This window comes from Exophiala bonariae, assembly GCF_035927105.1.
Source record: "Exophiala bonariae strain CCFEE 5792 chromosome Unknown scaffold_67, whole genome shotgun sequence".
NCBI lineage: Eukaryota > Fungi > Ascomycota > Eurotiomycetes > Chaetothyriales > Herpotrichiellaceae > Exophiala > Exophiala bonariae.
Window position 1 is genome coordinate 9,861 of NW_027042542.1, and position 24,877 is coordinate 34,737.

The following is a 24,877-nucleotide window of genomic DNA, read 5'->3' on the forward strand; positions in this document are numbered from 1 at the left end:
AACTTCCTTCCTTCGGACGGTCGCCTTAACTCCCTTAGCGACCCTTCAAGTGACCTGGTTCGTAACAAGAGTATAATACTATTTATAGTAAGTTATTATAAAGAATAAGATTTTAGACACTTTGTTAGCCGCGTATTTTATTTTTATCTATATTAGGCTTTAAGATTCACGTAAATCTATCGCCCATTGAAAGGAACCACTTTCTACGATCTCTTTATCCTTACTTATTCTAAAAAGTAATATTGCCTACAATATAAAATGGTATGACCTCGGGTACTCTCTAATAAACTAACCCGTATTCGTAGCGATCGTATATTTATATATATGGCCTTCGGAAGCTCTCGCTAGCGGCCACTAATAGCTGCGGGGTTGATTGACACTATAAACTATCCTATGGTGTATAGTATTCTTCTCTATAACTTCAAGCCTCTTTGTTTCCCAATAGTGAGAAAAGATAGTTATCGGCCGTGTCGTGATCTATTTAACACACTCACTATGTAGGGACGTGAAGCCTCTTAGGTAAGGACTGTATTCCGATGGATTTCACTGATTACAAGGGCGCTAGAAGGTCCGGTGGGTGTTTGTGACCTACTTGGAAGTGATAAGCTCGCCACGGGTGTCTAGGGAGGAACTATAGTGGGATCACTATCGTTAACATCTTGTTCTAAACTGCTAAAGAAGCTTAAATATATATCTCGTCGAATGAAGAACGGTGTTAGTTCACCCTAGCGCGACGGATTGAGGTAGTGTATGTTCTCTAGGTAGAGGTACCTAGCACTTTCGGTATGTGCCCTTCGCTAGGGCCATCCGAAACGTCTCTCGATACTTTCGCCGCTTCTATCTCTCACTAGACTTACTATAGCTATAGTTAGATTGCCCCGAGACTTTTACGAAGTATTTTAGTGGCTACATGTCTTGCTCGATACTACGACGCTAGCTAGACTATATCGATACATCTTTCCTCTACCCTCTTAACGTAGTACCTTTTTGCTGCGAGGGATCTATTGTTTATAACTTTCGGTTCGCGTAGATAAAAATTAAAAGAAAATATCCGTCGGGCTTTATACCTAAATTTTCAGTTACTAGAGATAGCGATGCGTAGGTTGACGCTGGAGTAGCTAAAGGTATACTAAAATTAAGCTAATGACTATACTTAGCAGTTGTTTAAGGCTAAAGTTTCGCGGTACCCTAACTTCTCACAAGTTGCTGGACGAACTGGTGAGTGTGAATGAGACTTGTCTTGGATCTAAATATAAGGGAAAGAAACAACCAACCTTCCTTAAGACGGGACCGCGGTATCCGTTTTTATGTAGGTGACTAGTCCCTCTTCCCTCATTACAGATTCGGTGGAGGCAATATTTAGAGTATCCTCGGGAAACAAGGGTGCTACTAGCCTAGCTAGAGGCTACGTAACGACTTGCTCCTAAGTATTTAGGTAGAATCCCTCTTAGTGTATTGTGAGGAAGAGAAGAGGGACGGCTGCCTCTATCGTTATACGGCATCTCCAGTTTTAGCCGCGAACGTAACCGCTGCTAATAGAGGCTTAGATATTTAAATCAGTAATCACCCTCTTTATTCCACTAGGTCTTTACCTTTAGTCTTTCTTCCAACCCCGATACCGCTGTGCAGAAAGGTATTTACTGAAACACTAGTCTCTATTATATTAACTTACTTTAATTATCGTTTCGTGCATCTAGTGGCTATGGAGGAACGCTCCTCACTTCTCAACAAGAGGCAAGTGAAGCTAAACGCTCCTGTTAGGTCCGCGATCGAAAGTTTGAATAAAGAGCCTGAACACGTAAACCAGCTTGTACCACGACGAGATGAGCTCTAAATGAGGCACCCTAGAGTTAAGAGCGAAATAAAAATCTAGTCCGCAAGCTCGGCCGGCAAAAGGAACGAATTAAAGAGCTGAAGAAGCTACTAGCTAACCAACGGTCCCTTGCTTAGGAGGAAAATGATAAATACGCGCGAACATCCTCGCAGGCTTATAAGAAGCTTCAGGCGCTTGAGGAGGAAATCAAGATCATAGAAAAGAATAATGCGGCGACGATCTCCTAAGAATGGCACAAAGCTCGGCTCCTAAGAAAACAAAATGATTCTATCTACACCAGCAGTAGATGTTAACGCACAAGGAGGCTTATATGGCAATTATAACACCGAAGAATCTCTGTAGCGTTCGGAAAGTCGACAGGGAAAGACTGAGCACGTCAGCGCCATTGGCCAAATGGCTCGTTAGGTAGAAGGGAGTCAAGTTGACTATGGCCGCCGTGCAGCCTGCCGTGCTCTCAAGTCGGCCTCGGGTGCCTGGTAAAATATCACGAAAAAGTTGACGCCCAACAACGTCATCTAAAGAAGAACAGTAGATAGTGGCAAGAACCCGATCCATTTCGTTCTCGGGAGTATAGCCGGGTATAGTAGTCGTCGCTGGATGAACGTTCGGATGGTCTTCACGATTCCTTCAAACGGCTTCGCTAAATTCCGCAGAACTGGCAATAAGTTTCGTGCAAAAGATGAAGAAGCATTTGAAGGAGTGGATTAGAGAGTTACAGGCCGTAGATAGTGGTAGTGGTGGTGCTGTATCATCTTGAAGTTCTCATCCTTATGAATTGAGGTCATTTTTTTGATTACGAGATATACCGCTAGTTAACACGTGATTTTCGAATACGCCTGCGCTCCGTACTAAAATTCGTAATCTTAGTATTATTACACAAAATTACAAACGCCGAAGGCTTGGCAAGTCACATGACTATCAAAAATACAACGTCAGGAAATGATGAAGTATACAACCGATAGAAGGGTATCGCCAATTACTCCACGACGAGACGTGTTACGATAAAGCGGTTTGGTTGGAGCTCTTCCTCATAGCCTGAGCTACAGCGAAATATGTTTGCGAGAGTTGGGAGCTATTAATTAGCACGAAATATATAGTCAAAGTATTAGTTCCTTAGTAAAAAACATACCTTCAAGTGGCCTTAGTAAAGGATGAATTGCGCACCTACTACTACGCCATTTTCTCTGCTCTCAACTAATCATGATTCCTCATCGATTAATGAATCATTGATTACGTGGATTAATCAATAACCACTGTCTCTAAAGTACGCACTCGCCGTCTCCTCACGACCAACGAACATTAGCCCTAGATGAATCAAACCCTCGAATCGTCCCTCAAACTCGGTCGCAATATCACGATTATGGCGTAAGCACTCCTTCAACTCATGAAATACCTTTTCGATCGGGTTGAGATCAGGAGAAGGAAGCTGCCATGCTCTTCTGGGATCACGCCCACTCTCAGTCTCGGTCGATTCATCACCGACCGGGACGCCCGTGTTAGGGTCTTTAGACTGCCCTGATCCAGGCCGAGAGTGACTTCTTGTTGCTCTGAGCCCCGTGGTTCTCGGTATCGAGGAGAGGGCGTGTGAGCTTTCAGCGTTTCCCCGGTGATGGAGCTCCTTCTTTCCCAAGGTAAGGACATCTCGGTCGCGACGGCGGAGATTGGCGAGGCCGGTATTCAAAATTCCTGCACTCCCAGAAAGAACATCCAATCAAGTTCGATCAGCGCCATCAGTTTCTTATTGACAGGCCCGTAGAGCACCCAGAACGGGAATTCCTAGTGGAGCACAAGTACCTGGTCATCACATGAATACTTCAGGTCATGCACACCTGATCACCACCTTCCACGGTTCCAATGGATGACTTAGGCTTTGAATCTCACGAGCTGGGTTGCGCGTCCGTATCCTCCGAATATTGACAGCTCTCTTGAACCTGTATTGACAAGAGACCTCTGGGATGCAAATCAGCTCGACATCCAATGCGCTAGGTGATCTCGATCTGCTATCACCAATCTCAGACAGCAATCCCACTTGACAGACAGTGAAAAGGAGCAAAAGATGTCCAGCAGACTAGAGCCAGCTCCACCTGAAACACGGAGAGTATAGTTTCAAAGATTGGCCAATAGTCTAGAGCCTCCTGGCCGGATGATCTGAGAGCAGTTCGAGACATGGAGGTGACTTCTTGCTAGTTTGATGGGGTCCTTTCACGGTCAACGTGTCTCTGGCCGGTGAATGTCACAACATAGGTCCACGCGGTATTTCACTAGTACCGGGAGATAAGAAGGCACGGTCTCAAAGTATAGAGTTTGGATAAGAAGGAGCGTGAACTATATGGCAAATCTATGTATGTACCGTTTTTCGCCTGCCTGAAAGATACCCTGCAATGCCCAGAAATTCAATCATTAGTCAGTCTATGAGTACATGCATCCTTCAATGGACCAGGAACTGCCATCACTTGAGCCAGATCCTAAATCCACAGAGACAGGAGTTGTCGGGTTATTGCGGGCAGTGCAGATCTCATCAACGCCTCCGATTCTGTAGTCACCACAAACCCAATACGTCCCTAGAGAGTTGCCGTAGCTGTCATAGATAGTGTTTGGCCAATTTTGCGGCGCGGGCGGAAATCCTGAGATTGTAGCATCGCAGTTAACTTTGTACTGAATATTGGTTGGCGCACACATGTCACCATCGTTCATGTTGTACGTCCTGGTGACTGTTGAAGTGTTGGTGGAAGATTCCGACCAAGCATTCGACCATCCTGCTTCCACACCGACTTCAGCTGCAAAAAATTCAAAGTTTACCCCCGCTTTCACCGAGGTCTTGAGATCGAATGTATAGGTGTGTGTATCAGTCTCAATGTGTGTAAATTGGAATTGCTCCTGGCAAGCTGCACCTATAGGTTAGTATTACGTTGCAAAACGGTGGCAAGGGAAGGGAGGATAATGAGGATCTTACAAGCAGTGTTGCAGAAGAACAATGGGTTCTTGCTCACGATGACAGGATCGGAAACTTTGCATCCTGAATAGTCGACAGTAATATCTGCATTGAAGTAGCAGGCTCCGACATGGCCATTTGCAGGGTCATTGATAGTACAAGGGACCTTGACCGATCGGCTAGCCGGTGCTGAAGATGAGCCAACGTTCCAGCTTTCGGCGATCTTTTCAGCGCACTGCATGACATCATCTGACGGTAGACATCTCCCGGCAGTCGCAGTGAGACCTCCACGGGGTACTTGCTCCCCGTTAATCCAGATGTCTTGTGCAAGCGTGCCATTTTTGACATCGGTGCGCCTCATGGTAGGATGAGCGACAGCCAGGTGTTGAGCCGTCAAGAGGGCCGCAGAGTATAGAAATAGAAGCATATTGGGAGGTCTTAGATCTGACTGAGTGGTTTAGGATAGGGCGTTGGTCGCGATGGTGTATTGGAAAATGGTTGCTTAGTTTGTGTTTGTGTTGATGAAAAGCTGCCTCTGTATGCCGGTCGTGCCTTATTGATATATCTTTTTGACAGAGGCGACAAGCAGGCTCTTGCTTGTTGAGATACTACCATGTCCGTGAAGGGATTAAGCTACGAGGAATATTGGAGAAGTCTATCGCGGTATTCTTGGTTAACATCGTTGCACCGTTGGGTAGCTCTGTCGCATTAGTTTTCTCCATATGTCGCTTGCGAAGCAGCTGAGCGGTACGAAGACGTCATCGCTATTCTAGGTCCTTATTCGAAGCTTAGTACAATGCTCTAACTGAGAGTAGGTGATATCAGGTTGAGGCTTTTGAGGCTTAGGAGCGCTTTACATAAATACGCGGTTGTAGTTAACGTAGGGTTACCTGAGAGAGAGATTTTTAGGAAGGGGCTCTTATTGGGCACACTAGTCGTTGCATCTGATTTAAAGTTGGGGTGTTTGTGTGGTGGGGAGGTGTCGTTGTTGGGCACCTCGTGTTTTCTGGCTTCTCAGCCCCTCAATTTTTGAGATAAATCACACCCTATTCTCCGCCACTCTCACTTCTTACTGGGCGTACAGCGAGACGTTTGCAAGTTCGATTTACACAGCCACATTTCACGGAGTGAGCTATTTGGAGGGAAATTTATTAATCTTAACAGAGGCTTTTGTTCGTTGTGCTGCCTCCGCCAAACTACTCATTGCAATTAATTACTCTGGCTCCAGTTCACTGGAGAGTCTTTTTCGAATAACCACACACCTACCAAGGCGGCCCAGACAGCGGAACTTTTGCCGACATATAAATTGGGTGCGTCACTTCCGTCCTGGGTGCCAAATTGGCAAGACGCTACTTCTCGACCTCCGAGGTTCAATGCCAACCACCTAGCACGCGCGTGGGTGTCTCAGAGCCGCGGAAATGCCCTCAGGCAGAGGTGGGATGACCTGAGTGACTTTCTTGTCTTACATGGCAACGTGGTTGGGCGATTCCGACGCATTCCCACCACCACCGGCGGCGCACAGCCAGACATGCTGTTTTTAGACCCGAGCATTGTATTCGGTGAAGAGGCGAGATCAAAGCTCGACAAGAAGCTTGGTGAGGCTTTTGTGAATTCCTTCGAAAGGAGAGAGGAAACTTGGAAAAAGGCGTCGAGTCACAGTTTGCGGGGTACTAATACGACAATTGAGGCTAGGCGGAGAGGCTCCAGGTCTCTAAAGCCGCCGAGCGTCAATGCGGGCGACTTAACCACAGTCCTGGCGAGATGTGGTCGAATTCTGAGAGGGAGCGACAAGGTTTTCCAAACAGAGATGGAGATGTATGTATTGTTATCAATGCTCAAGCATTAGGTTGGCTCAACACATTCCGATCCTGTTGCTGCCAAGACCCCCAAGCTCCGGCGTAATGATCCGCCGTACTGCAATTTACCACTAGCGCAATAGCCAGCTCGAGGGCCACCAACCATTTATTACAGCTCGATAAGGACCCCAGGAGATGCGGAAAAGGCCATACTAGATCGTCCCTATGCGTAATTTATATAGGGAGAAGAATAGTCGACCATGACCGTCAACTTCAACGCTGGGGTGATCATCGGGAGAAGATCAAGGACCATCTGACCCAGCAGGCGGGTGGAGTGTGAGTCGCTGACTATCTATCATTCATCATTTCTAATAAGAGCTAATCTATGTCTAGATTTCGTTGGGTCGAATGCCAGCTTCGGTTTAGATCTGAAGGAGAAAGTGCTTGGAGAGGAGCATCCCTCAACACTGGCCAGCATGAATACCTTGCACTAGTGCTTCGGCAACAGAGAAAGTGCGAGGAGGCGGGTAAGATGTATAGACGGACACTAGAGCTTAGGAAGACGGTGTTAGGGCTCGAGCATCCTGACACTCTGAAGAGCATGAGCAACCTAGCTGTGGCGAAGAGTTCAAAGGCGGCACCTCAAACCCAAACACGGGATCAAGGTCGTTGCGAAAATATCTTATGTAGGTGTCGTTGAAAGACACGGAAATCAAGACTGTCGCGAATTCGTGAATTTTGCTCTTAAACGCTTCTGTACCTGTAGCTCCTTCGCCAGCATCCTCCAATGTCCAAATCGAAGAAACTGGCATCCATCAGGGGCGTCGCTCTGACCCCTACACGCACCCGCTGTTTGTCGTGCTGTTTCCTGCTGAGAACGAGGTGACATGGCCAGAAGATCACGGGGAACTGGCCTGCAGGTTCTGATACACAGGGGGCGGTCGCATGAACAGTCACAACATGTTCATCTGTATGGACAACAAGGTGCTCCGTGGAGACGCCACATGCTTTGCGCTCGTTGGCTGCGATCGTTTAAATGAACAGTCCCATGCCAGCGGCCCTGCTAGACCTTGTCGGTCTTCAACCCTCGCGAGTGCCTATTGACGGGGCTTGGCAGTGATTTCAATGTGGGTGCCACTTGAATGCTGATTGACTCAAAGTCGTCACCGAGTACTGCGCGTCTCAGAACCTGTTGCACGAATGTGTACTTGGTCTGGTCATTGCGCTTTCTCTCATATCGCCTGCAGAACGTGGCAGGTCCTGATTCGCCCTGCGAGATGCAGGGTGTTGTGGCAGAGCGTTCTGTCAGGCTGAGCCTGCACAATTCTTGTTACATCCGGTCTACGTGCTCTAATACTCTTGTCATATTACATAGTGTATAGATTACTCTATCATTAGCTCTCGTCATCTAGCCTCTGACTCTGTATCGAGTTCTGCTGAAAATTCGCCAACACTTACACCGCCCATCCTCAAATTCAGACCCAGAAAGGGTCCTTCTCCCACCTGAGTTACGTACTCAGGAGTCTCATTGAACTGAGCGGGATATTTTTCTCGAACTTTCTCAAAAAAGCCATCTCCTTCAATCACAGTGTAATAATTCGGATACTCATAGGACGGACCAGTGACCTGAATTGTATCTTCCGATGTTTCACCACCAGCAAGCTCCAGAGCAAGACTACCACCTCCTGCTTGAAATTGCAGAACCGCTGTTGCGACTTGTCCGATCTGCTGCTCCATGGTTGACGGAGTACGGGGAACGCTGACGGTATTTGGATGGTAGTACTCCGTATACGAGACCGCTGCGGTTATTTCGCGTACTTGTTTCGGACGTTTCTGCATTGCGAAACCACCATCATGGGAGACACTAGTTGAGCTTTGGTTCAGACGTCCGAGAAAGCAAGGTTCGGCGTCAAAGAATAAGAAACAAGGTAGGTGATGCATTTAAATGCATCGCAACTATGCTCGGGGGGCGACCTCGGAACGGGCAAGGCAAAGTTATCAATTGGCAACATCAATCGAGAGGTTCTGAATGCAATACTCGAGTTTGCGGAAGCATCCCAAAGATTCAGATCCAGGGTGCCGGCGACCACGCCGAGGGACAACATAGGCCGTAACGAGGCACTAAGTTCGCACATGTAAGATAGTGTCACCACAAAGAGATAGGTCGAGAGACAACCTTAGTAGTATGACCCTGCATATCCCTCGGGAGAGGTCAGGTGTAATTGAAGTACCACCACCACTGCACTTGAGATCTAGGCACTAGTGATGCTGGACGATAGTCTACTGACCATAATCATAAGTACTGTAGGCGCCGCAGTTAACGCCGCAGAGATAGTGTTTCAGACAATGTATATAGGGTTTTAGAGCCCGCATAGGTAGCCACTCATTGTTCCGCAGCAAAGAATGGTCCATCATTTTTGGTGGACGTCTTACAAGTGGACAGCGTACAAGGGGTTCCGGCGCTTAAGATGCAGTGGGATTACACTAGCGCTAACCTGAAACCTTTTCCGGTTGCGACCACATCTGAAGCGCCCTCCCGGGGGTCAGTGTTGTGGTTGCATATTGTGCGGATTATGGGATGGCACGGCACAGGACGAGAGGGCCATTTTGGGGTACTCTCTGTAGTGAGTTGGTCGCGGCCGGAGCTTAGGCCAGTCTTACGGCGTTAGAAGAACATCAGTTCAATTTACTATACAGAAGACTCCGGCGCCGCGCCTAAAGTCGAGATCTGATAGGGCGATAAGTCTGAGAACCTCTTAATAGCCGAGCTCCCTCTTGACTCAGGTGCAGCACAGATCTCGCGTATTTAGTCCGATGCTCGACACAGCAGAACCCACCTTAAATCCCCCTAGTCTTCTATACTGCAACCAGCTGGTTGAGCCAACTACCGCGCCTACCATTGATTTGTGGTCGATCCGGAGCCACATCTTGAAGATGCCAGTGGCAAGCTTCCTGCTGATATTTCAGGTAGCTAGATAGCTGTTTAAAGGTTGAGTGCCTATAATTTTCCAAGAATTGCGCCAAATTTCTTTTTTTTGGGCAAAGCCTAAACTTACAGAGCATCTTGAAACTATTTTAATCCCTCAACCATCAGCATGTTCTATCGCTTACTTTCTTCGAAACTGCGTATCCTCTACAATTACTCTACTATCCTTTACAGTAAGGATATTTAAAGCCGTTTATTCTAGAACGTTGTCTGAGAAAGTTGTTACGCTCCTCGAACTGTAATTTACTACGCGCGTTATCAGATACTGAAATATCTTGACTATATAGCTAATCCTCTTTGGCGGGCTTAACTTCCTCAACTAGCCGCAGTGGTGAGATTATTATAGGGCTTAGGCATTCTATGCCTTACGTTAAGTAGGAGTGGATACGATCCACATCATTCCAACAATCCGTGTTCAGAGGATGATAGTGACTGCGCATGAAGGCTGTGTTAAGGTTGTGGTAAGGGATTGGAAGTGGATAGGCATAGAGCCATCTCATTTCCTCTATTTGGATTTGTCGGCAACTGAGAGCCGCCGACCTTTATTGTGCCCAAAAGGGCCACTCACCTTCGGCGGTAACATCTTGGATCTATAATCATTCGAAGACCTATTTAATGTTCTTCAGACCCAGGAGTAGATCGTCATCACCGACACAGTTATCTGTTCATAAATCTTATCTATCATACACCTGTATTATCGTTCTGCTCTTCTGTTTCTCCCTTGCCTGAAATCCTGCGGTTAGAAGGAATAATGGGCTTTTGGGCTATCACTGCGGTGTTCCTCACTATCTGCAATATCAGGTTCGGCTTGCCGAATCCCTCGTCTTCAATCAATTCGGTATCCCCTTCAAAAAGGCAGGAGACACCCGCCACCTCAGCCACTCTACAAGCCGAAAGGTACTTCCATAACTGCGAAGGCTAATTGGACAGAGAAAAGGAGGCGTGGGACGACGCCAACAAACTGTCAAATGCTGCGTTGAATTGGCAGGCGAACGGCAACTTTCAACCTGATGCCGACTTGTACATGGGAAATGACTCCACCACTCCTGGGATGGTGGACCGTATCTCTCGTCAGTCCTACTCATCCACTGGTTTTCCCAGATCAACAAAGAATATCAGACATATACTCACAGGTGGCAGAGAATCTCAAAGGCGCCGTGGCAGCTCATGGACGCAATTGGATCTGGCCCGACTCTTCGATTGATGTATGGTGTGAGGAGAAAGGTGCTGATGGGTTTCCGCCCGTTCCAGACGACAAACCGCTCCCATGGCTTGGAGGGTGTGATGTGGGCACCTTCGCTTACAGTTATATTCGAAAGAATGCTTACTGGTTCCACACCGGCTATACCATTGTCTTTCGCCCGAGGATGTGGAGATCCGTCACTCTTCCGGGGGTGGGAACGTTACCGGGGAAGCGAAGCTTGAACGATGTCTTGTCTCTGGCTAGAAGCATCCAGGAAATAGCACAGAACCCAGAGTATCTCGTTCATAACCGTGGCGAGACCTATCTGCATGAATTGATGCATCTCGATGATCTGGTGAGTAAGCCAACCATCGAAGACATTGCTCTAGGACCTGCTAGGGTGGCTAAATTGGCTTCCCTCTTTGGCACCAACCAAAAGCAGCCGGACACCATTTCCTCTATCGATGGATTTTAGGGCTCGACGATTAACGCTGATAGTTACGCCGTCTTTGTCAATAGCATTTACTTCCGCGAGCAGCTAAAGCAATAGTCACACCCTGAGCCACCTGAGTGGGAGGATATTGATTCAATTGAGGTATCGCCTAGACCGAAGGAAAATCCTAGTTTAAACGACGAGCCGAATCCCGAGTTTCGTACTTTCAACACGACCCTTTGGCTCGAAGCCGGATCGGACGACATTCCAGACAACACCCCGGTTCCTGCCCACGAACCGCCTCCGGCTCCTCCTCAATGTCTCCCAAGCAACACTGCGGCCGATCCCTCTCTGTTCATCGACCTAGCGGGCAAGTTTTGCTCCCAGGTTGTGAGCGTAGTTGCAATTGTCCTGTCTTTAGACGAGACCGCTCTAGACCCTCCGGTGATGGGCGCCACGATCAAAACCACGTTCAGCTACACGCCGGCCGAGTCCAGCCGGTTCACATGTGCCCTAGATTGCGTCGAAACGTTCAAGCATTTGGCAAGCTCCTACCAAACCAATAGTCATACCCTCACCGGTCGAGCCGATGTCGTCATAAGATGCGGCACATAGGGTTTTGAGATTTAGCAAGCCGCTTGAGGTAAAGTCTAGCGAAGACAAACGCGGGGGATTCGAACCATTAGAAAGAAATGGCAGTGGGGGCCCAATTCTAGTTTCTTCTCTTCCTCTCTTCAAGGTGTTTTGCAGCGGATGTATCCCTTGAGTCGCCAAGCGAGGACATTTTTGTCTTAGCGCCACCCCAGCTCATTCTAAAACCATTTGCATTTCGGTAACCCCAGGAATTCAACTGCTTCCTACACTCTAATTACTATGTATGATTACATAAGACCTTGTAAAGCAACCCCCATTTGATACAAAGATGCACCTTGCAAAGACTACATCCAGTTCCGACCTTTTTTGACGGAACACGGGAGGTTTCCGGAGGAGCAATACCGATGACCCCGCCGAGTACTACACTTCGCCTTATAACGGCTACATCACCCCCGGCAACGCAGTCACCACCGTTTTGAGTGCTAAATACGCAATATTTGCGTGTAGGCATCCTCACAGAGTAGTGGCGACTGCTAAATCACGTCCTGGCGGGTGAAATTGGTGGTGGAGGAGAGGGGTCTTTGTAGGCGAAAAGCTCACTAATTAACTCCTTCCGAAATTTATAGTGGGAATGACGGGACGAAAACGCATTAGGAGGCTGGTAGGACCTCTGGATTAGGTATAAACTAGTTAGGTAAGTGTTAAAAAAGTCAGTACGCCGATAGGCGCCACTTCCTCCGTCGCTGGCACGTAAAATTAGATCGCATTTAGTCAGCCAAATCGACTAAGTTATAGGCGTTAATTGCCTTAGGTAATAGCAGTTGTTTAGTCGACTCATCGCCAAAGACTGCTGCGCCGACTACGTTATTTAATGGTCTCCTACGAGTCTTGACAACGTAATTCTCTGGGCCCTCCTTCATGCTAGATGCGGTGGTAAGACCTATTACCAAGACGTTTTCCTGCCACAGAAAGCGTAGGGTATGGTCCAGGAGTTCCGTAGAGTAAGATCCGTAAGTAAATTGCTTATTTGACGGGTTTGCGGTGATAAATCGGGCTGGGAAGTTCTCACGGGTTTTGCGTGTTGTACCCATTACGCCAAACCCGATTTTGAGTAATATATGCGGAAGTTCCACGGTGAGGAACAAGTTGTCAAGGAATAATAAGTAATTTAGCCCTGGCCAGTGATCACGGAGTTCCTCGCAGAGGCTCTTGGGCACCTGATAAGTAACAGCAAGTTGAACCTTAGGCATACCGGGCATTTGCTCAAACCAACGCCGTTTATCCGTCGATTCAGGACCTTGCGCCTTGGAGTGCCAGCGCCAGGACCAGATATAGCCGTCTATAGCGCCTAAAACCTATATTTTGAAGCCTTTTGGTATTGGTTTTGAGGGTGAATTCACGACGTGCATAGATCGCACTGTAAAAGCAACCATTGCCTCATCAACAACTATCCATTTTGATGGTCGACAGCACTTTGGCAGGCCTCACGTACTCGGCTTGCTATAGGCTCAATTAGAGCCCACCAGGGAGTCTTCTAGTTAGTTACTGTAGTGAGGCGTTAAAGGTTAAGTATCGATGGATCTAGTCCCAGCGATTTCTTGACATATAACGGTATAATCCATGAGGACTTTCGCCATGCGAGACACTCCAGTAGTCCTGGCGGCTTCTCTCTATATAGTTTGCCATATAAATGAGCCCTCCGAGCTACTTGAGTAGCTCAGTCGGCGAAAGAAGAGACTAAGGTCGACGATGAGGCTGAGATTCGACACGGGCTTCGAGAGCAGTCAGTATCGACTTGTGTATTAGTGTAGTAAATAGCGCATTGGGCATATCTGCCAATTCATGAATCACTAGGGGACTTTTTGTTAGGGGGTTTTTTCATTTATAGAAGAAGAGAGCACTTGCGATTGCTCCCATACTACTTTCTTTACTGGAACTCTACCGGAACGCGTTGATTGAGCCATAATGATTGCTTTGTGTATCTAAATCGAGAAGCGCGTTTTAAGTTGGAGTGACGCCAAGACAAAAATGTCCTCGCTTGGCGACTCATTGACGAATTTCGGGGCGTTCTTTGACGATGCACTATCTAATCTCTTTCCTATAAATTGAGTGGTGCTTTAAGCTAGAAAGGCCGAATCCCTATGAATGAGGCACTTATTGCTGCTGAGAAATCCCTGTAGAATCTCTGCCAAGAGCCATCCGTTTGCCCATTACGGTAGAGGCATTGGTACTAACACCTCGTGTCCCGGCTCGGCCTAACAGGGTTTAGCGCTAGCGGCCGGCTTATCGATAAGAATATCAATAGTGCAGACAACTCCCGCCCCTCCAACTTCCGACCTCTCCTCCTCGCGTGAGATTTGGTATTTCTTTCTTCATGCTTCGGACGTCCTGTTCAAACACTGTTTGCGGTCAATATGATACTACTAATATCTTCCTGCCTCACCCTAGCGTTGGTCTCCGCTAGTCGGCTATGTGAACATTGCTGGCCAACGGAGATATTTGAGCAACCTGCCATTGGGCTTGATTTTGGTCCGACTTACGGGTACGCTTTCACTTACACCAGCTGCAGTAATCTTACTTTCTGTCTTTACGACTACTTAGTTGCTAAAATACTCGTGTCACTTCTATAGGCGCGCGGTTTTGAAATGGGCAAATGGTACGGTTGAGCACTTGGCGGAAATCCCGGGTGACTTGGAATATGTATCGACCATGCTCGAGATCCTGCGCAGCTCTCGGGATCAAGATTTGGAAGTCGTTCTCCCGTCGGTGAGTCAGCAATCGATACCTTAAGACGATTATACTCTTTGGAGAGGTTCTCGTGGGGAGGCTCCGCAGTCACTAAAACAAATTCAGTCGTCAATATCAACGACAATGGCATTAACAGTCTTCAAGTCCATGGGACAACAGCTTCGAGAAGAAGTCGAAAAGTCCCTCTCATATCCAATCACCATGTTGGGCGTTGCGCATCCTGTCTTCTTCGGCAAGAAGGATCGAGATAGCCTAAGAGACGCCGTCCTAGAAGCCGGTTTCAATCCATCTCGAAGTTTTCAACTGACCAGTGGCCATTTCGCAACGGCCGCCGGATACCGTGTCCGACTGTGTAGATGTCCGATGCTTAGGGATTTATGCTCCGAACTCTCGCCCCGTGGGAAGGAAATGGTCTTGTACGTCGATTACACCGAGTTTGCGATTACCATCGTTCTATATGAGGTTACTAAACCCGAAGAATGGAACAACGGAGGGGTTTTTTATGTGCAAACAGTCCCCAAGGATGCCGCACATTATGGGGTTCACGGTAATGTCAATGTGGAAGAAAAGCCAACAGTCTTACCAACAGCATCATCCGACTTCTGGAACAAGACTATGGAAATTCTTAGAGACATGGCATCGGAGACTCTCCAGAACAGAGTAGATTATCTCCTTCTCACCGGTACCCAGGCGGCGGATCACGAACTTCACGAGGCTCTCAAAAAAAGTTTGGGTGCAAGATTCAATCGTTTTCCTCTCCCGAGAGATGCTCCTTCAACGCAAAACTGGCTGTTCACCCCTCAAAACGCCGATCCGCTTCTTGTGACCGCCCAGGGAGCCGCCGACCTAAGCTGGCGGGCGGAAATGGGGAGGGATTGTCTCGACCCTTGTTCAACTTGGAAGCATCATGTCCCACAGTGCTTGCCAATGACATCGGGTTTCCGTGCTGGAGCAGGCTCACCACATCTATCGTTGGATTACGGAGCCGCTACGAATACTGACGTGGACGAAGTAGATTTACGCGACGGCAACGAAAATGGCATCTCTTCAGCATCAAACGCACCAGATTACCTCCCTAGTTCGGCATGGCAGTTATTCATGGGCGGCGAATTAGCAATGGAGGGCATTCAACACCCTGACAGGACTCGCGTCGGCTGACGAAGCATCGTTCAATTAGCGATGTTCGGATATGTCGCCAGTCAACCCTGTCCCCAAGAGCGTCTGGGCGAGTGGCATTGAATGGGGAATCGAGATGGTCTTGTCGCTGATTGATGGCCATATGGAATTGCATATAACGGGAAGGTTGGCCGTTGCTGAGCTAAATACTCATCCATAAGCTTGAAACAGGCTCACGTCGGAGAGCAGAAACAAAGATTCATGGTTGTTGGTTTGGTTGGTTGCCTGTTGACCAATAAGTAAGTGACCAGGATGAAGCAGCAGTTAAAAACGTGTGTAGTTCAACTGATCTTTGGGAGATTTCACGACTAGAGTGTTGAAGTCGCAGTAGAAAAGAGACTTTGCTTAGGAATACTTACTAGATTTCTTACAGAGATGTCTAAGCCGGAGACAGTTCAAAGATTAAGATTCTCGATCTAGTAGATACCCTTTTGTACAAATATATCTAACACTGAATTTAAGCAACCCTATTTGTTTGCTCACTTCCTCACTGTGATCCCGTGACGTTGATGCGACTTTGGGTAACATTTAATCTAGTAGTTCATTTATTATTAAACTTCTTATTTTTCCTTAAGTTAATATTAATATATTGATTAACATTAAAGATAAAGTAGATGATAAGCGAGTGGGCCACCTCAACCTGACTACCCACACATTTTATGACTGCACACCACTACAACGCTGTAAATTGTTTCTAACTACTCAGGTAAGTGAGTCCGAACTATACTGTAACAGACGTTGACACAGTGCCGGTAATTTAACGACAGCATGCGAACACCCCAGGACGGGATGGAGTTTCAACCAAGAACGACCCTTTCTGGTCTACATGACTACCCGAGAGTCTTATAACACTTTGAGCAAGCTGGCACCAAGCGCAGAGTCAAGTTGTCGCGAAAAATGTCCTTTCTCGGTGTCCACCGCATTCAAGTCTTACTATATGCCTTTGAAAGATGATTTAGTCTTGACCACGATTTTGGCGGGTTCGCCACCATCTCAAACGGCGGCAACATCTGAGACTTCTGCGCTAGCACATTCTAACCCCCTGAGCAATGAAGTTGTTGATAAGTTACACCCAAGGCTGAAGTGGAAAGAGTGTGCCCTACGTGCGCGCTATCAAGTGATGCTCGATAAGGTGAGTCTATCTTCCAAAAAGCCCATTCTTTCTACTGAACCTCCACATATCCAAAACCCGGTTCGCCCAGCTTCCGAACTGATATGCCCAAGAAGCTGTACACCATACCGCAGGACTTAATTATTCAATGGTGGTTCTAAACACAACAGAAGATTCTCACTTTCCATTACACTTTTACTGGCCATAACTCCGTTGAGGTTGGAGCTAGACAGAAGTATATTCCCAGACATAGCAGTCAACTTAAACGTTCGAGAAGATCTAGCGGCATTGGCTAGGGCACAAACAGCGGAGCCAATTGCTCTAGGATCTCTGCCAATTCACCAGGTTCGACAGGTTTGCCCGTACCATTCGGGGAATCGCTCATCTCGAGCACCTCCGTGTGCTCGGTACGTAATATGTGCAGATACCCGTTCGAGGCGAGAGAAGACCCAAATTTCGAGACCTGCGTTGCTCCATTCCTCGAGGCCGCTATATCTAGCTCAAGACCTTCCGGCAGCACAAACTTAAACACGCCGGTCTTTCGCGCACCGAGCTTTTCAGCTTAGGAGAGAAGTAGTATAGCATCACGATATTAGGACGTGAAAGGTATCAAGACCACGATACTATACTCAAACCGATTGGGGATCGCGTCGAAAGTGGGTGATATAAGTGTCGCGGGAAGACAGGGGGAATAGTTATCTCTCGCGAATTCTATACGAATATCGGTATTTCCTTCTTATTATTTAAGGACTCCAGTTCGTCTCGAGGAAGATATTGTTCTCCTCTAGGTGTCCGGAGTCGTAATAATTTGATATTCACATTACTTTGCTTTAGTATAGGACGCCTTTTAGCAATATAAATAGGCGTGCGTAGTGGTATATTACGTATTAAACCCTTCAATCTATTTATAGGTGCTATAGAAATTTAAATCACTCTAGAGTTATTCTCGAACATATTGAATCTCCGATGAACAACGAGATATCACGTCTCGTAAAGTAGAAGCCCACTTCGGCTCTTCGTAGTACGTTTAGTCTTTCAGGAAACTAGTTAGGTTACCGACACGAAGATTGAGAGATAACTTAATATCGTTTAGAGCCACTTCTACACCGGTAAGTTTTGCGATAAGATCGGATATTGGGTCAATTCGAGATAGGGCGACGATAATATTAAGTATAAAATAGGGTGTGATAGGTTTATTTTAGTGTCCGAAGTTAGCCAACGAGTATCTTGGCGGTGTACGGGCCATAGTACTATTCGTAGGCGCTTATGGCCCGTGCACGCCAAGAAATTATAAGCTGGCTACTATTCTAGTTGTAGGTTATTCGGGTAGGCCTGCAAACTATAATAACTGATTGTTCGAGTGGTGCTATCTACAGAATCCGAGCTTCGCGACCTCGTGTCGTCTGAGCTGGACCCTCTTTTGGTGAGCCTCATACCTTTTACTAGTAGCTTCGTCGCCACTAGCAATACCTTCCTTAACGAGTTCATTTAAGAACTTTGCGAGAAGTCAGCCTTATTAAAACACAAGTAGTGGGATATGCAGGATTAATAAATAGGACGTGGGAGGGTCGTGTATAAGCGTGCAGTCGCCGTCTATTAGCACCATGATAAATGCGTTTCTGTCCATGGTCTTTTGCATGTCATCCAACTTTTGAAACAAATCATCGAGCTGAGTTTTGCGAGTATAGTCTGCCTGCCTCACCTCGATGAGCCACCTACGAAGATCATCCATACCTAACGTGGCTAACATTAAGTTAGACTGCCCCGTGCGTAGATTGAATTTTCGATGCGAGGCCTGAAGGTTAAATGAACCTAAAGGCTGAGCCGCTTACGGTATGAGCCACCTCGCACCTAGGAATGGTGGGGTGAATGGAAAGCCGCAGAAAGTTAAAGAACAAATTCTAGGGTAGGCTGGTTTGCCCCCTTATAGGTTCTTGGTCGTGAGTAGCTTGTATCAAGATAAAATCGTCGGGCGAGCCATTTGAAAGAGTATATGCTTGGTACGCCGGAAGCTAGTGCTGTGGCATCTCCCGGTATTTTGAGTACCGAGTAGTGTCGTATTCCCCGATATTTCCGTATACGCAGTCGCAGTCGCCATACTCTTTGTTCGCGCCTAGAGGCCAAAATTCGTGAGAATGTGCTTAACATTTATTGGTCGTTCTAGTTGGGTGTACGTGGGAGATAGGGTGCTCTAGACTCATCCTAACAAATTAGAACTTAATGTCTACCTCGCGCAGTAAGTTGCGTAATTCATCTGGAGTTCTCGAGATCTAGTTGAACTTATAACTAATCGGTTGGAAATAGATTTTAGTTGCGAGAACCACCCCTTCGTCTTGAAACCTGTCTCCGAATATAAAAGCACGTAACCTTAACTAGCGGCAGGCTCAGTCACCTATAGTATCAGACCATTACCTGACTGTCAACACTGCCTTAGCAAACTCTTATGGCGCCTCCATAGGAAAATTGTGCCTAATCTGAAGCTTCTAGTGTTTATATTTCGCCAAAAACATCCCCTGGCTCTACTTTTTAGTGCCTCCTGGCTTTAAAGGATCTTGTATCCCGTTAACCGTAATTACTGGTACCTAGACCTTCGGCTTCGTAAGCAGTCGGTCCTCGAGCTCTTTGTACCTTGGATCCGTATTCGTGGCACCAAAGGCATACCTATAATGGCTCGTTATAATCCCCACAAAATCATCGTTGTTAAAGGCCTCGTTAGCAAATTCGAAAAGGTCTTCCCTGAACGTCCAATTAGGGGACCACTATTTCCATAGCATCCTAGTAATGTTTTGCCTATACAGTCTCAAGCATTCTCCACCGCGCTCGTATTGGAATAGATATTGATACTACATATTCTTCTCCAGCTCTGGTTCACAAGCATGCTTTCCCGCTTCGATATCAAGCACGTTATATCCTCCAGAGCAGACCAATCCAGACACTCGTTCAGGGAAGAGAGCTGCAGCTGTGCAAGATGCCAATCCACCCCAGTCAAACCCTACCAGAACCGCTCTCTGTACCTAGAGGGCGTCCAAGAACGCGATCAAGTCACTAGCGAGCGCTGCTTGCTGGCTACTTCGTTTTGTGTCTTTCGACAGAAAACGGGTAGGACCATAGCCTCGTAGATATGGTATAATTACTCGCGCACCCGCTCTGGTGAGAACCGGAGTTACTTCGTTATACACAGCCGGGAAGTATAGAAATCCATGCGAAAGAATAACTGGCCAGCCATCACTGGGGCCGAGATTATAGTAGTGAATTTCGAGTATGTCGGTCTTAACAGACGGCATTGGTTATCAGTGCTACGTAGCAGATACGAAAGGTTTTTGATTGGTCGCAAACCAACGTAGCGTTTGCATAGAGGCAACTGGACGTTTACCACTGCATTTTTTGTATCAAGTGCTTAACTCGTCTACCCGTGGTGCGCCCTTCTTAAATCGCCCGGCATTAATAGGCCATTGACGGCTAGAGAGCTTCTCTTGCGTCACTTTGTCGGGATCAGGGTCGTGCCTAGTGCGCCGGACTATGGGTGATGCAGATCTATCCTCTTTCGCCGTTAGTATGCTACCCTAAGTTCCCTGATCAGCTTTCTATAGCGTCGAGTGGAACTCCCATAAACCCTATTACCCTATTCGGGGACTAGCAACCGCAAGAATGGTGCTTAGTGTTGCCCTCGGCACGTCATCGTGCAGGCACAGCCTTACGTCAGCATACGCGCAACACCACTAGGGGTTGTTAGAATTCGTCTGACACGCAACTTAGAGGATCCATTCGTAGAGTATTCGCGAAAGTTGTTCTCTAATTTTTCGTCGACAACTACTATGCGAAGGCTAACATTCCTAGCAGACCGCCCGACGACCGAGATTCGCCAATAAATGGCTACTGTGGTATTTCGGCTCCAAGGATATAGGGGTTACCCACACCCTCCCCCCGACATTCTTCTAGTCTGAGAATATCTCATGGAAGGACGACATTCTTGAACATCGATACACCATATTCCTTGCAGAGAAAGACTCCATAAAAATGCCGCCCAGATTCTTCTATATCTACAGGACGGGATAGAGATTAGCGGAAAGAATATACATAGGGACGAGAGTTATAGGACCTCAGAGATGGACAACTCATTACTTGCCCAAATGGCGAACGCGCTTAGATTTTCAGGGAGACCAGGCGCCCATATCATTTATGATTACAGATCTAGCAGCGACACTATTAAACACGCTTTTCACTATAATGATACTAGATCTTTTGTCTAACGTACTATCCAGGAGTAAATCCATCTATCTCCCACTCTTTAATGAATTACCTACCAGCAACTTCTATGCATATGTTACCCTTCTCGATTTAGAGACTAGAACTGGTCACTGATTGTTTTTACCAAGGACGGCGGCAGAAATCTTCGACATTAGCCGTAAGATTGGTGTGGAGTTCTCTAGTCGCTACTATGCATAGCGTAGGGAGGAAACAATATTATTTAGTTCCAGTGACTAATACTACGCTCTATTACGAAGATCAAGTCTAAATTCGGCAAAAGCGCTCACGATTCAAAGGTAGCTTCACGGAGTCGTGTAGGGAGACGTAACAAACAGAGGATGCGTCGATCGAGGGGCTAAAGAAATGTGACCACTTTACCTCTTAGCCATACTTGATCGATCGCATTTACTAGTACCAGGAGAGCTTGCTCTGTCGTCCGACCTGGACGGCCTCCAAACTGAGTGTCTGGAAGCAGTTTATACGTTTCCGTATAATCGGAGAGGCGTCGAGCGACTACCGCCGCTAGTAGCTTACTAAGGGTGTTTAAAAGAGAGATTGGGCGGTATACCGTAGGGAATGTGTAGTCTGATTTCCCTAGTTTCCGGAGAACTACTATCTTTGCGGCTTTCCATTGCTGTGGGTAATGACTAAGGTCGATGGACGCGGTGAAGATGGCGCTTACAATCGATGATATGTAGGGCTAAATTTGGAACCATACTAACGTTGGTATACCGTTCTCATCTGGAGCGGTGCATTTCTTTATTCGCTGGAGTGTCTTCGTGATTTCTTGTTTCGTGATTAGTTCCCATGGGATCTACTTCGGTGGGACGATGCGTTCCGGTGGCGAGTGGCTGGTAGGGGGGAAGAAGGTCTCTAATAGTACGCTAGGCTGTTTTTTAGCAAATTGGATCGAGTACGCTTGACTCCACTACCCCTCTAGTTCAATACTCATCATCTCTTAGGTTCGCCTGCTTTTAGGCCCCAGTAGAAACTTCTTTCGAATGGCGCTTCCCAAATACCATTATAATCATCTGGGCGGTCCTGCTTCTTGCTGGTATATTCATCATTCCTGAAAGTCCTCGCTGGCTGGTCACAAGGGAAAGGGAAGACGAAGCCGTGGAAGTGCTTTGTTACATCACGACCCCAACAATCCTCAAGATAGTTTCGCACATTAGGAACTATTAGTGAATCGATCTTAAATCGCCGATGACAATAAGTAAAGAAATGATAGGGAAGATAGTAAATCATCACGAAGAGAACGTATCGAAAGCGGCTAAATATTGCCTTGATAACGACAATCGAGAGTTAGAATACCGGTATCCTAGCCATTAGCAACTCCAACGCACTACTCTATGCATCACTCGAGCTGAACAATTGGTGAGCTCTACTACTGAATGCCGGATACAACACTTGGGCAATACTTAGGCAATAATTGTAAATCTCTTCGAAGCAGTGATCTCTGATCGGTTCGATCGACGAAAGATTCTACGTAAGCTACAAATAGCTTTGATATAAACTATAAGTCACGCTAACATCGAAAAATAGTCGGATTCGTTTCGAATATTTCATTCTTAGTAGTGGCGATAGATCTGGTGGAACAAGATTTAGAATCCCCAACCAGTAGATAGGCTACACTTTCGGTCAGTTTTCTCTTTTTCTTTGTAACATGGGAAGTCTTAAGCTTCGACACATCGCGCAACCATTGCGAAACTAATCAACTCTAGTAGCCACAGTATATTCATCGATCTATACTACTAAATTATAGCTGCGAAGACCTTTGCCCCTCACCTTCGGATGCTAGGAAATACTATCGCCGTCGCAGGAGTTACGCTCGCAGATCTCCTCTAGCTTCAACTGGCACCAACTACCCACTTGAGCGTTGGCTGGAAATACTACTTGGTATTCATTTGCCTAGGTCGTGTGCATCTCGTCTATTTCTACTTTCGCCTACTATAGGTAATATATAACGCGATATATACCGAACCTCCATGCTAATTCTTGATAGACGACTGTTTTAGCTTTGGAAGAGATTGACATACATTCCGGCAAGGAACCTGTTACTCGGCTTCAAGATGCCAATCCAACTAAAAGAGAAGCAAACTGTAGCGTATACCGTAGAAATCACATCTTAGCGCAAACATAATGGATGGAATTGCTAGGGATGTAGTATTGAAAGCTGTCTCCATTTAGTAGAACAGAGGAATAAAATTGCATAGGCCGATGTCATTATACGTTACATACTTAGAATATTGTCGTATCGACAGAGCACCATCTTAGAGACATTTTATAGTAATAGTAGAAGTTAAATCTTAAGTTGTTGCCCTTAACCGCCTCTATTTATACTAAAGATTATCTTATCGATTTAAAGCGCTACTAACAGTATACCATTTTATAAAGGCTACTTACGAGTCGAGTTAATAGTGTTACGAACTACTAAGGGCGTAAGGGTTCTTGGACTTAGACGTAGTTAGGTTTCGTAGACGAAAATATAGGTACTTGCGAATAGATATGAAAGGTGTAAGGGCTTAGGGTTTAATAGATTTAGGTATAGTAGTAAGATAATTATTAACTACGAGAAGTCTATAAAATATTGGTGTAATAACTATAGCTATATACTTATAAGATCTCTCTACTCCCCTACTCTATTCGTCCTATTGCTCTATTAGAGATTAACTAGAGTACTAGAGTATCGAAGTACATTACGTGCCTTAGTCTTATGTGTTAGGAACTCTCATTATATTATAGTCTTCTCGCTCGACCTACTATTATAGGTTAACACTTAATCTATATAACGACTCGCTAGAAGAGATAGGTCGGGCGAGAAGGCTATAATATAACGGAAGTCCTCAACGCACAAGGCTAAGGCACGTGACGTACTTCGATACTCTAACGCCCTAGTTACTCTCCTAGAGAGTAATAGAGCGAATAGAGTAGGAGAGTAGAGAGATCTTATGAGTATATAGCTACGATTATTATACTAACATTTTATAGACTTCTCGTAGTTAATAATTATCTTACTACTATATCTAAACCTATTAAACCCTAAGCTCTTACCTCTTTTATATCTATTCGTAAGTATCTATACTTCTATTCGCGAAATCTAATTACGTTTAAGTCTAAGAACTATTACGCTCTTAGTAGTTCGTAATATATTAACTACTCTTAAGATAAGTATATATATATAATAAATCCTAATCTTAACGAAGAATTATTAGATTTCGACTCTAGTAAAGAACTTACGCCTTCTTTAAGAGTTCTATTCCTATTAAATTAGTTAAGAGTCCCCTTATTAATCTCTTTAATTAAACTATTTAAGAAGCTAGCTTTAAGCGATACTATATTTATTTAAGAAGAATCTAGTACTTCGCGAGATAAATCGCGAGCTAATATACTAAGTACTAGCGATACTAATAACGATAGGAATATCGCTAAATCTAATCTATTCTATAGTAATAGATATAAGTTTAAAGTCTATATTATCTAGTTATAACTTAACTTTCTATTTAATAGACGAAAGTTGATTAAAGATATAGCTAAAGTTATTTACGCGAGATTATTTCTATATAAATTCGCTTTAAATTAATTTAAACTAATTCTAAATAATCGCTTAAATAATAGTAAATCTACTTAAGTCTCTACTATAACGATCTTTATATAGATAGAGTTTATAGTAGAAATATAAGAAATATATAGTAATATAAATAAATAAAGAACTACTAAGTATAAATTAAAAGCTTTATACTAGACGTTATTTATAGTCGTATATATATGTTATGAATCGAACCTGCTTGGCCACGCCAAGCCTGTTACGTTCAAGGTAGTTCCTTAACGGGGAG

At 45.8% G+C, this 24,877-nt stretch overlaps 4 protein-coding genes across 4 annotated transcripts; 2 read left to right on the forward strand and 2 right to left on the reverse strand.

Moving 5' to 3' along the window:
- Positions 1-4,243: 4,243 nt before the first annotated feature.
- LTR84_012001 (uncharacterized protein) lies at positions 4,244-5,193 on the reverse strand (the record flags this gene model as incomplete). Its single annotated transcript, XM_064855527.1, has 2 exons — positions 4,244-4,725; positions 4,788-5,193. 2 exons carry the CDS (start codon positions 5,191-5,193, stop codon positions 4,244-4,246), a joined length of 888 nt encoding a protein of 295 aa, XP_064699819.1.
- A 2,773-nt stretch (positions 5,194-7,966) lies between these two features.
- Positions 7,967-8,299, reverse strand: LTR84_012002 (uncharacterized protein; the record flags this gene model as incomplete). Its single annotated transcript, XM_064855528.1, has 1 exon — positions 7,967-8,299. The coding sequence occupies one exon, from the start codon at positions 8,297-8,299 to the stop codon at positions 7,967-7,969; it is 333 nt and encodes a 110-aa protein (XP_064699820.1).
- A 2,280-nt stretch (positions 8,300-10,579) lies between these two features.
- On the forward strand, positions 10,580-11,779 carry LTR84_012003 (uncharacterized protein; the record flags this gene model as incomplete). The annotated part of the gene is made up of 2 exons (XM_064855529.1): positions 10,580-11,086; positions 11,282-11,779. 2 exons carry the CDS (start codon positions 10,580-10,582, stop codon positions 11,777-11,779), a joined length of 1,005 nt encoding a protein of 334 aa, XP_064699821.1.
- Positions 11,780-14,629: 2,850 nt separating this feature from the next.
- On the forward strand, positions 14,630-15,664 carry LTR84_012004 (uncharacterized protein; the record flags this gene model as incomplete). The annotated part of the gene is made up of 1 exon (XM_064855530.1): positions 14,630-15,664. The coding sequence occupies one exon, from the start codon at positions 14,630-14,632 to the stop codon at positions 15,662-15,664; it is 1,035 nt and encodes a 344-aa protein (XP_064699822.1).
- Between the last annotated feature and the right edge of the window lie 9,213 nt (positions 15,665-24,877).